General features: G+C 35.7%; 1 protein-coding gene across 1 annotated transcript in view; it reads right to left on the reverse strand.

Moving 5' to 3' along the window:
• LOC109832977 overlaps positions 1-9995 on the reverse strand; it is a 15323-nt gene extending 5328 nt beyond the window's left edge. Inside the window, exons 1-4 of the mRNA XM_020400499.1 lie at positions 9817-9995; positions 9638-9704; positions 8198-8299; positions 7976-8074 (exon numbers count right to left, since the gene is read on the reverse strand). Coding sequence (XP_020256088.1) covers positions 7976-8074; positions 8198-8299; positions 9638-9704; positions 9817-9888 — 340 coding nt within the window. The 5' untranslated portion in view covers positions 9889-9995. The remainder of the gene's footprint in view (positions 1-7975; positions 8075-8197; positions 8300-9637; positions 9705-9816) is intronic.

Consider the following 12994-nt stretch of genomic DNA (forward strand, 5'->3'; position numbering starts at 1 on the left):
TAATTATATATAAGTATATTGCATATAGTATGTATATATATATATATATATATATATATATATATATATATATATATATATATATAGAGAGAGAGAGAGAGAGAGAGAGAGAGAGAGAAATATGGGTATGCTTGGTACCAAGCATAAATTTTGTGCTTGGTAGTGAGGTGACTCAATCCCCTTCACTCATTCAAATAGGAGACCACATTCACATGAATTGAGGAATGTATAGGGATATGCAACCATTTGAATGAGTGGAGGGAATTATGACACCTCACTACCAGGGTCGGCCTTAACCTAGGGCCACCAGGGCTACAGCCCGGGGCCCATAGCTGAGGGGGGCACTAGGGCCTAGGGTGACTGGGTGAGCAAGTTTTCACTAGGGCCTTACAACTCATGATAGCACTAGGGCCTAGGTCGGCTCTGTCTTCTGATTTTGATATGCATAGCATCTATCTAGTATGACAAAGATGACGTGTAATAGCACTTTGCTACAGTTTTTGTCTACTTTTAACATGGAGGATTTTTTCAAGATTTGTGAAAACAACGGGACAGGAGCCTCTCAAGAACAATAAGGCCAGCAGCTCTGCTCTCACGGTGAGAGTCTCACCGCCTCCGCCAGTTCTCACAGGAGCTCAAGGCCGAGGCCTCTCAAGAATTGTTTGTTGAAAAGACTTTCTTTGAAGGTATTTTTTTAAGATAACATATAGAATTTAGATTAGATGTATAAATTTTGTAAATTGTAATACATATCGTTTTAACTTTTTCTTATTTATTATTTGATTCAACAGAAACATTGGCTGGGATTCTTGATCTTTATAATTGGAAGTTTCAAGTGGAAGAACTTATGCTCAAAATCCAGGTTTTATTGTTCTTTGTTCTTTGTTCTTTGTTAAGTGTTTATTATAAAAATTAAAAAATATTTCCTAAGAAACAACTTTCCGGAAATCTCAAGAGACAAAAAAAGAAAAAATGATGAAATTGCTCAAAGTTTAAGAGGATCTTTGAATAAATATTTTGTTAAACAAACCAATGCTTCACTTGAAAATTTAGATGAAGATGATTTACCAAATGAATATGAACACCCAATTCAAATGGAAGAATTAGTAGAAAATGAGAATGATGTGAATGAAGAAATTGGTGATCTAGATGAAAATAAAAATAGTGATGGACCTTTCCTTGATGAAAATGAAAATATTGATGAACCTTGCCATGAAAATGAAAATAGTGATGAACCTTTCCTTGATGAAAATGAAAATATTGATGAAGCTTGCCATGAAAATGAATGTCCCGAAACAAGATTTGATTTGAACATTTATGATCCACGAGTTTGGGATAATCTTGATGCAAAAATGAGAGATTTACTTGTAGAAAAAGGTCCCCTAAGAGAAACTAATCTCAAATTCCCCATGGACGAACACAATAGACATTTTTCTTCAAATTATTATCTTCGTACGTTACCAAATGGGGAAACTAAGGATCGAAAATGGCTAGTGTACTCAAAGGAGTTGGATAAAGTGTTTTGTTTCTGTTGTAAGTTGTTTAAAACAATGAATTCTAGAAGTCAGTTAACTAGTGAAGGAATTAGAGATTGAAACCATCTTGGTGAGAAGCTTAAACAACATGAAAGCAGTATTTGACACCTCACTAACTTGAGGTCTTGTGTTGAATTGCAAATCAGATTGAAAACAAATCAAACAATTGATACAGAATTACAAGAGCTAATCAAGAAAGATAAACTACACTGAAAAAATGTTATTGTCAGAATCATTGTTGTTGTGAAATGTCTTGCTATACATAATTTGGCTTTTCGTGGAACAAATGAAAAAATTTATGAAGATGGTAATGGTAACTTTTTAGGCCTGCTTGAAATGATTGCAGAGTTTGATCTAGTAATGCAACACCATTTTCGACTCATTCAAGATAAGAAGATTCATTATCATTATCTTAGCCATAAAATTCAAAATGAGTTTATAGCTATTTTAGCATTAAATGTTAAACATGCAATCATTGAAAAAATAAAAATAGCTAAATATTTTTCTGTCATTCTTGATTGTACTCCTGATGCAAGTCACAAAGAACAAATGACTTTAATATTGAGGTGTGTAGATGTTTCAAGTACTCCAATAAATATAGAAGAGTACTTTTTAGAGTTTCTGAATGTGGAAGATACATCTGGATTAGGACTTTTTAATGAATTGCAAAATGTAATTGAGTCCCTTACACTTAATATTGATGATGTGAGGGGACAAGGTTATGATAATGGCTCTAATATGAAAGGAAAAAATCTAGGTGTACAAAAAAGATTACTTGATATAAATCCTAGAGCATTTTACATGCCATGTGGTTCTCATTGTCTCAACTTAATAGTTTGTAATATGGCCAACTCATGTGTTAAAGCAAAATCTTTTTTTGGAGCATGTCAATGCATATATACGGTATTCTCTAATTCAACAAAGCGATGGAATGTGTTACTTGATTACATAGATGGTTTGACTTTGAAATCATTGTCAACTACACGTTGGGAAAGTCACATTAAAAGTGTCAAAGCAATAAAATCTCAAGCTTCCCAAATTAGGGAAGCTTTATTTAAATTAACAAAAATTAGTGAAGATGCCAAATTGAGTAGGGATGCTCAAAGTTTAGCATCAGGAGAGCTTTCAAGTTTTGAATTTATATTAAGTTTGGTTATTTGGCATGACATTTTGCATAAGATTAACTTAGTTAGTAAAAAATTACAATCTGAAGACATGCGTCTTGATGCTGCTGTAAGACAATTAGAAGGACTTGTGTTATTTTTTAAAAACTATAGAATAAATGGGTTTGCTTCTGCCATGATTGATGCTAAAAAAATTTCCCTTGATATGGGAATTGAGCCTATATTTCCAAAAAAACGTCAAATTTGTAAAAAAAGACATTTTGATGAGGTTTCCAATAGTGATAGGGAACAACAATCAGCTGAAGAATCATTTAGAACTGATTATTTTCTTGTTATAGTGGATATTGCTCTTGGTGAATTGAAGAGTAGGTTTGAACAATTGCATTGTTTTGAATCTATTTTTGGGTTCTTATTTGATGCTGCAAAATTGACTTCGTTTGATGATAATGAATTAAAAAGTTTCTATGTGAATCTTGAAAATGCTTTAAAACATGGTGATGTTTCCGATGTTGATGCAAGAGACTTATTTTCAGAGTTACAGGTGTTGCAAGTGATGTTACCAAAAGAAGCATATGAAACAGATAAACCATGGACATCCATTAAAATTCTTGAGTTTGTAAAGAGTGTGGATATGTTTCCTAATGTAATGATTGCTTATAGGATATTATTGACTATACCTGTGACTGTGGCATCTGCTGAAAGAAGCTTTTCTAAATTAAAATTATTGAAATCTTACTTGCGGACCACCATGACTCAAGATAGGCTAAATGGATTAGCGATATTATGCATTGAAAATGATATGTTAGAGAACATTAAATATGATAGTATAATTGATGATTTTGCATCTAAAAGTGCAACAAGAAGACATTTTAAATAATTTTTGTAGTTGAGATTTCATTGATATTTTTATTTTGTAGGTACATGTGATGATTATTTGCTTCGATTAATTGCGGAGGATGAAAAGAAGATTGATCAAATCAAGAAATGCTTATGGAGATTTGGGAGGAAGCATGTAGACTCAAATATGTAGTTTTCGTTTTTTAATGCAATGTTTACAATCCGGGGTACTCTTTTTTCTTCGTTTGGGGTTTTGTCCCATTGGGTTTTCCCCAACCAAGGTTTTAATGAGGCCCCAATGTGTTTTCCCTTGTCTTGTGTAAAATCTTATAATTTTAATAAAATTAATTAATTGATAATTTATTTATTTATTTGTTTAATTTGTATAAAGGGGCACACTTGAGAAAATTTGCCCTGGGCCTTAGAAAACCCAGGACCGGCTCTGCTCACTACCAAGTAGGGCTGAGCATGGTTCGGTTCAAACCGAAAAAACCGACCGAACCGACCCGAACCGACCCGAAAAAGGCGGTTTTAAGAATAAGGCGGTTCGGGTCGGGTTGCATGGTTCGGTTCAAACCGAAAAAACCGACCGAACCGATCCGAACCGACCCGAAAAAAGCGGTTTTATGAATAAGGCGGTTCGGGTCGGGTTGACAACTTTTCAAACCGACCCGACCCGAACCGACCGAATATATTCCCAAAACTTTCAAACCCGTTCGCGTTTACCCGACCCGTCCCAATTCCCAAACCCTCAAGTCTCTCAACCCTAGCTCTTCGTTTCCTCTCTCATTCCCAAATCCCCCAGCCGCCGCTACTCATCCCAAATCCCTCAGCCTCAATCCCTCTCTCTCGCACTCTCTCACTCTCCTCAGGGCCACGAGTCCACTCTCCTCAATCCCAGCCGCCGCCTCTCTCACTCTCTCTCACTCTCCTCAGCCACGGTCCGCCCGCCTCTCTCACTCTCCTCAGCCACAGTCTTCAATACTTCATGGATCTAACTCCGCCTCAGGATCAGGCTCCAGATGTACCTCCGGCTTTGGGGGGGACACCCACACCAGTCACCGTCGCCGAGGCCAAGGTATAACTCTCAGTGATCTCTTTTTTTCTTTTGCTCAGGATCTAATCTATTATTCCGCAGTCTTTTAGTTTTTCTTGTGGATCTCGAAACCATGATGCTGGTAGTGGTAATGGATCTAATCTATTTTTCGTTTTTATCCTGATGCTGTAGTGATAATGGATCTCAAAATCATGAATCAAACTCTTTTAATCAGAACAAAGATCCCAATTCGAACGATTCATCTATGGATTTGATTATTTTCGTTTTTGTTGTGGATTTTTTTTTTTTTTTTTGATTGAAACTTGCTAATCATAATTGCCTCAAAAGTCTACAATGTGGTTTCCCCTTTGGAAGTCAGCAACAACAAGAAGATGATATAGGGAATGTATGCTATGAAGTGCTTGATGAAAGTTTTATTCTTTCCTCAGTGTTGAAGTTGTTGAATATGGTTTGTTGCGTTCGTTTGCTCCTGCCTAATTCACTGTACAAAGCTGTCATTAGCATTACTTTTGTTGAACTATTTGCTCAGTTGAAACTTGGTGTAGTTTGCTTTCAGTTAATTCTTAATTCACTGTACAAAGTAGTTAATTCTTAATTCACTGCCTAATTCTTAACATGTGGTGTAGTTTGCTTTCAGTTTTGATCTGTGTTTTTGTTGTTGTGTTGTGTGCATATCTCACTTTAGTTTACAATAGTTTGCTTTAGTTTTTTCTCAAAAAAATAGTTTGCTTTAGTTCAGCCATGATTTGGTTCACTTTAGTTTGCTTTCAGTGCATATCTCAATTTGGTTCAGTCATGCAAACCTATCATGCTCTGTTGTCAATGTTGTGTGCATGTTGTCAGTGTTGTGTGCATATCTCACTTTGGTTCAGCCATGATTTGGTTCAATTTGGTTCAACCATGATTATAATGCTTACATACATGTTTACAATAGTTTGATTTATGCATATTAGTGTGCTTGACTGCAGGATCTGAAGTTCTTATGGATTTGGTGCCATATATGGATATGAAGTTCTTACTTTACTTATTAATCTTCTATTAATCTTTGTATTTTATATTTCGTACATGGGGATGATAATTCTTTCGATTCAATAGCTCAAGCTTAAGTGAATCGTCAAAACTTGTTTGGAAAGTTTGAAGATCATTATGCTTAATTATAAATTGAAAATAACAGTTAGCTAGCTAGTGTAAATTATTATTTGTTTTATTATTGGTGTTGTATTGTCTATACCATATGTAGCATTTTTTTAGCAGTTTATGTGAAATATATCATGAATTGAACTGCATCGTTTTACGAACTGTATATGTCATTAGGAAGTCATAGTGAAGCATATGGTAATATTATGGAGACACACTTGAATTCATAAACTGCACTTTGGCCGTGAATCTGTGATATATGTTGGCACATTTTGGCAATTTATATAACATTAAAATCAAATATGTTGAATTAGAAAGCTCCATGTTTGTAACTGACTACATTTTGTCAATTTATATTAACTTTAAGAACAACATTGTGATTTATATTTTGTACTTGACTGCAGGATCTCGGCTCATGGTGCTTCATCGGCACGGTTGCAGACATGTTGTACCTCGTTCTGTGATTTACACTTTGGCCGTGATTTACATTTTGTACCTCGTTCTGTGATTGTTCTCTTCTATTTACAGTTTTCATGTTAGTATGAGTATGTAAACTTTAACTCTACATTCCTGTTGTTGATGTACTGATGTCTTCTCTGTGATTCCTGTTGACTGTATTTTTGATACCTCAGTTGTATGTTGCCTCAAGTTAGAAGTGCTGTAAATCACATTTTGTACCGAAGTGTATTCCTGTGATTCCTGTTGACAATGTATTTTTTGATACCTCAGTTGTATGTTCCCACTTGCTTCTATATTCAATTGATGCTTATTTCATTTGCTGCTCTGTTTATTTGCTTGGATGCTTGGATATAAACTTTTGGGACAAGCAATATTTATGCCTTTGAATGTTATACTTGATGTAGGTTAGAACCGAACAAACCGAACCGAACCGCACCGAACCGATTTGCAACGGTTCGGTTCGGTTTTGAATTATATATAAGTAAAGTATATGACTATACTTAAATAAGCATAACATAAATATGTAACAAATACATACTACATAATACGTATTTATAAGTAAGCAATATCTACTTATGTGATTCTCTCTCTCTCAAGTTATAAGTATATACAATATACTCCCATATAATATATGTATATATAATATTTAGCTATATACTAATACATAGTTATATAAGTATAATAAGATTAATCTAAATTTTTAGCAATTTTTGCAAAAAAATCAAATAAAAAATATTAAAAAATCTGGGCCGGCTTGGTTTGGCCCGAACCCGGGCCCGGCCCGGGCACCCCGGATCTACGTCCAGGCTAGGCATTTTTCCTAGCCCAGACCCGGAAATCTGGGCCCGTTCGGACATGCCTAGGTTCATCTTAAGATATTCGAAACTATTAAATAAAATCATATTTCGAAAGAAGAAGCTAAAATGTTCCTTTAAGTAATTGTGCTTGAACACACAATAATATAAATAAAAGTCAATAAGGTGATTTATACCTTTTCCAAACATAAACTGAATTGAAAAAGAGCAGGTTACCAATAAAAAACCAGCTAGCTCCATTATTTCAAGTAAGTAAATGGTCTACTTCTAGTCAAAGAAAAAAAAAGCAGCAAAGAGAAGAGAAATCAGTTATGGCACTTCTGCAGTACAATAAAATACAATACAATTTATTGTGGAGCTAACCTTAGAAACGTAAAGCAAAGGGTTCGATTAATAATAGGAGTAACACAGTTGTGAAAAACAAATGCCAAGTAAAGAGATATAGGAAGTAAGGAAGAAAGAACAAGTGTCGTGCTAAACAATATTTAGCATTATTCTTAGTAGTAATAGCACTGAAAATCATATTATATTTCTTTTAAATCACTCAACACTTTACAAAAAATAAAAATAAAAATTAATAAGCTCAAAGAAAAGGCATACTACCACGTTGAGCTATATCAGTGATTAAACACCTTAAGGATCATAACTGGCAAAAGTCGACGTTTCAAATGTATAGCTTTGACATTATCAGTATGAAAATGAAGTGATAAAGAAGAGTACCTGAACTCTTAAACTAAAAATCAATTATACAGTTGAAGGTAGAAATTTGATCACAATGATTTAGGCAATGGGTCACTAATCACTTTATAATCAAGCAATGCTATTACACCTCTCTGAACCTACAGAGTACACATCCCTGTGAACATTATAAGAGAAAATGTAGTACTTCAATCTAGAAAATGGTAAAATAGCATAAAATCTGTGACTAACTACTTCTCAAGTCTCAGAGGGATGATATTCGTAAGCGAAAAACATTATTGTAAATAAAATGCACATAAAGTATCAGGATACCATCAATTGCATAGCGGGATAATCTGGATGCTCCCATTCTTTTGAACAAGGGATCCTTCACGTGTAAAAGCGAGATCGATTGTTGCAGCAGATTATCACCTGGTAGTAAGATAATGCATAAATGATACCGATAGGACCTTTAAATAATTTTGAGTTATTTTACTGTGCTTGAGGCTCCAAAAGATGGTGTGCAAATAGTATTCAATTTAATGAATAACATACCCATGTAAGGAAAGAACTGGTAGCCAACAACTCCAAAAGTTCCCACGAAAATAAGTTTCAATAACCATCCAGCTTTCTTCTCAACATCTTCCTCAAGTGCTTCTGTAGAATATACAAATTGAAGTGAATTCTATATAAAAAAAATCAACATTGCCTTAATCACTATTAAACTAGGTAAATTTGTTTTCTCCTCTAATTTTGAATAAGATCCTCCTAAATAAAATGACTACAATCATCTCCTCCTCCCGTCAAGAACCAGGCGCGGGTTTACAAGTCCTAGAGTCATGACAAACCTTCAAAAACCTCTATTGAAAAATTTGATTGATGAATATATATGTAGTGACTACATATGAACGTAATAAAAGACGATATTGACCCCCATATTTGACGTAAAAAGTTCTACTTCAACATCAGATTCTAACCTTTAAGAAAAAGTAAAAGTCGTTGAAACAAAATGCAAAGTTATCACTTGCCAAATGCAATGGCAGATCTATGATGGGGGCAGTGGGGGGAATTGCCCCCACAGACCCCTAACAATTAAAATGGAAACTAAGCAATCTGACCCCTCATATTTGACCCATTGTCCCCAAGCCCCCAAGGTTGTTCAAAATAAACACCCAAATGAGCCAAACTCGATCTGCTTACCGAAAATCCTTCATAAAAATCTAAATCCAATTAATTCCCCAATTCTGAAATCCCTCCGCTCTGCCTCAGGTAAAATACTACGAACTGTTCTCAAAGTGTTAAATCCTAATAGTGTATATTCTTTGGTGTATCTTTTTGTGGAGCTATCTTTGATCTTACCAGTTGCTACTGCACTGTGGAAAGAATTTTTTCTGCAATGAACACAGTGAAGAATCGAATAGTTCCATGCGGAACTACATGGGAGATGACTGGATGAATTGTTTGGTCACTTATATTGAAAGAGTTGATAGCATAGACAATGAGAAAATCATACAACATTATCAAAATATACGAAAAGACGGCGGTAACAATTGTACAAAATGGCACTAAGGTTTTTCTATTGACTACATTTTGCTACTACATACATATGCTTATTTCGTTTTAGTGTCATTGATACTTACATAAAAAATATCACGTGGTATTTATATTTGTACATTTGTAGTCTTGCCCCCATTGATCAGCGCTTCTGGATCCGCCCCTGGCCGAATGTATTACTTCAACAGACTTACAAAGAACATTAGCAACTGAACATGGTTTCCCTAAAAGATTGCAATTCTGAACCCTCGTGTTTTACAAAAGTGTAGGTCTAAATTTAAATTAAAAAAAAATAGTTCCTACCTTTTCTCGTTTCATCTGATTGAATAATGAAATTTAGAAGTCCGTACAGAGTTTGCATGAAACCGCAGCACAAGGATCTAAGTAAAATACCAATTGAATCAAAATTCACACAGTCAATCACAAAGTTTGAATGTTTACCTCTTTCACCGAATGAAGAGAAGCGGCGCAAGAGAGAATTTCTAGCATCACTTCTTCCAATCAACAGCTAACAATAAATCAAAAGAAATTCAAAAAATTTTATCAGTTAAGTTTGTAAATTGTCAAATAAACCCTAGCTCCTCGATCTTCGCTGGTATATTTAATAAAGGTAAGCTTACAGATTTCGAGGATTGGGAGAGAGAATTTCTCAGCGAAAAAGAGGAAAATCTTGTAAGGGGGAGCCGCTGCATACTTTCGAAAATGTACAGCAATGCTGCTGCTCGACTCCTAGCTCTTCTTCGGTCTTCAAAACTCTGCTCATTTGTTTGGTGTGGGCTTGGGCGGAGCTGCTTAAGGCCCTAAATGGGCCCGAGAATTCATTTGCAGGCTCGTATGGCCTTCCTACTCAGTATGCTTCCCGTTGTTTTGGGCTTATTACTAATTGGGCCTCACCATGCATGTTTCGCTACATTAATGGCCTGTTTGGATGGAGGGTAGAGAGGGGGAAGGGAAGGGAAATTTCATTTTAACCTTGTTTGGGAGTTTTATTTTGGAGGATAGAGGAGGGGAATGGAGGGAAAATTTGGCCCAAATTCTTACACCCCAAATTGGGGTGTAATGGAGGGGAAGGGAAGGAAGGGGAAAAATTCTCCTTCCTTCCCCTTCATTCCCTTCCCTAAGTAAACTCCCAAACACACCATAAAGGAAAATGTCTCCTAATATATACCTAGCAATCTTTCCGTATTCGTAAATTTATCCCTCAGTATCGGTAATATGCAAAATTACCCTTCAAAGCTCGCATATTGAATCTTTTTACCCCTCAACTTAACAATTTCGGTTTCTAATCAGCGAATGTCGAAGTTTCCAATAGGTTTGCAACATTTTCCCATCTAAAAACTAAAATCATCAAATAGGAGGGGTTCAGCGGAAGGGAATTGAGGGGTAATCTTGCAAATATCAAGATTCGGGGATAAAATTTGCAAATATGAAAGATTCGAGGAGTGTACGTGCAAGTCCCCCCTAAAATTAGTAATTTATTTCAAGTTGTCATATATTACAAATGGTTTTAACTTGAATCGCAATTGTCTGGAATATATCCAAACTAAAACAATTCTTAATTCTACCGCCACAGATATATTAATAGCTAATTTATCCTCCAATTTGTTTCCCCCTAAATTTTACTCCAAAACTAACCGTAAGAGAATCAAGTTGAAATACTCTATCATGTTTTACTTAAGCGATTTATATATGTTATAGGTACATAAATGATAAATGTCAACGTATTGAAAGATGATTAAAAAAACTTGGCGAAATGCATCCCCCATCATCCACTGGGAGGAATAAAAACAGAAAACAGAAAAAAAAGGGGAGGAAAAAATTTGCTGAAAGTGTTTCGCGATTCAGTAAGGATGAGTACGTGTTTCATCGGTTGGGTTTTGCGATTCAGAAATGATTAACGGCACATCTTGTTGTCTGCTTGTCATCATCACATGTGTAACATTTTCGTTTAGGGCCTGTTTATTTGCATGAAAGTAATTGTGAAGTAGCTGAAGTAAAAGAAGTAGAGGCTACTTCTGTTACTTCCAAGCAAAAAAGTGTGTTTGGTTATCTGAAAAACTTATTTCCAATACTTTTCTAAATGCTTATGTGGCGCCTACGTGTTATTCTTACTTCCAAAATATTTTTCCAATCCTCAATACTCAGAAGTAGCTCGGAAGTAGTTGAAATACATATTAATTATGGCATAAATAATTTTTTTATTAATATTTCCTTTATTAGTTACTTCTAACAACTTTTCATTGATAAAATTACTTCCTAATAATATTTCCAAATGTTATCCAAACAAAAAAAGTAAATGAAGAGGAAGAAGTTCTACTTCCATTACTTCTAAAAATATATGAAACAAACAACAAAAATATTATTTTCACTACTTCCTACTTCATAGCTTTGAAAATTACTTCTATAACCTACTTCTTACTTCTAACACTTCCATTATCCAAACAGGCCCTAAAATAAAGATAAAAAGTTGCTGAAAGGGGAGGAAAAAAAAAAGATTCGAACCTAAAACATGTCCGCGTATTTTGGGCCTAACTATTATTACGTCTGGAGTCGGCCTGCTAATCTGCTATCCACAATAGCCAACCAGCCGCGTTTTTCGAGATAACCCCTTTAAGTTCAGAAAACAGCCTAACGGCGTCAGTTCAGGATGTTTTCTGACAAAACTTAAAGGGGAACTTTGAGATATTTTGAAAAGTAAAGGGGGTTATCTGATAACATTCCAAACAAAATGGGGGGCGGTTTTGTAAAACCTCACCTAAAGAAATAATCGCCGGTCAAAGTTGGCAGCCAACGCGTGAATACTTTTTAATAACCCCGAGTCCAAAGGTCATTCCTTTGAAGTCCCCCAGCTCCAAGAACCATCGTCAATGTCCTCTTCCTCCTCTTAAATTCCCCCAACTTCTCCTCTCAATTGCGAACCCTAATCTCCCAATCTCAAGTATTTCGATGGCCTCCGTAGCTGTTGCTCATCGACATCACTACCACAGCAAAAGGAGGATCAATTGCAGAGCACCTCACTCTTTGCCCCCAAAATCCCCCGCTAAAAGCAGCCCAACACCTAAAAATCCCACCTTTACCGACGAACTCTCTTTCTCCGAGCTCTGGGCTGGCCCTGCGTACTCGAGCTCGCCTCCTCCGAGCTCGCTCCCCATCCCCAAGTTCTCCCTCCCCCAAAAGAGCGGCGCTGTGGAGTCTCGAGCCGTCGACCCATCTTCTGCTGATTTCTTTGCTAATACCGCTTCTGCTACTGAGAATTTGAGGAGAATTCTCAATCTCTAGGGTTTCCCTGTGATTATGCTGTGTATTTAGGGGCTTTTGAAAGTAACTTAGGGCTTCTGTTGTATTTGGTGTCTAGACCTCTATCCCATAGTTTATAGCTCATCGTGAATTATCTATACCTGTAATTTTCCATTTCCCACTTTTCCTGGTTTTTTTTAGGGAAAAGGTTGGGAAAGGGGAATTTAGGTTTACCTAATTCTTCTTGTAGATTTCATAAAATTGTTTCAAATTGTCTCAATAAGGTATAATAGTTTTTTTTTTTTTTTAAATTAGTATAACCCAGCCTCAAATCGAACCCTAGGCCACGGGAGCCATATTAGAGCCTCAAATTCTATAGACTGAATACATTTATGAATGCTTTTAGAGATGCCGAATGAAATTCCTCAGTACTGGTTATGGAGGAGTAAAAAATGGGTCTTCTGAAGATCTTCTTCAATCCTTGGAGGGCTCCTGATGTGTAAGCACTTAGTGTTTCTTTTCAATAACATTTGTTGCTATTTGTAATAAAAGTGTGTTCAG

This window comes from Asparagus officinalis, chromosome 3, assembly GCF_001876935.1.
Source record: "Asparagus officinalis chromosome 3, Aspof.V1, whole genome shotgun sequence".
In the NCBI taxonomy this organism is placed as follows: Eukaryota; Viridiplantae; Streptophyta; class Magnoliopsida; order Asparagales; family Asparagaceae; genus Asparagus; species Asparagus officinalis.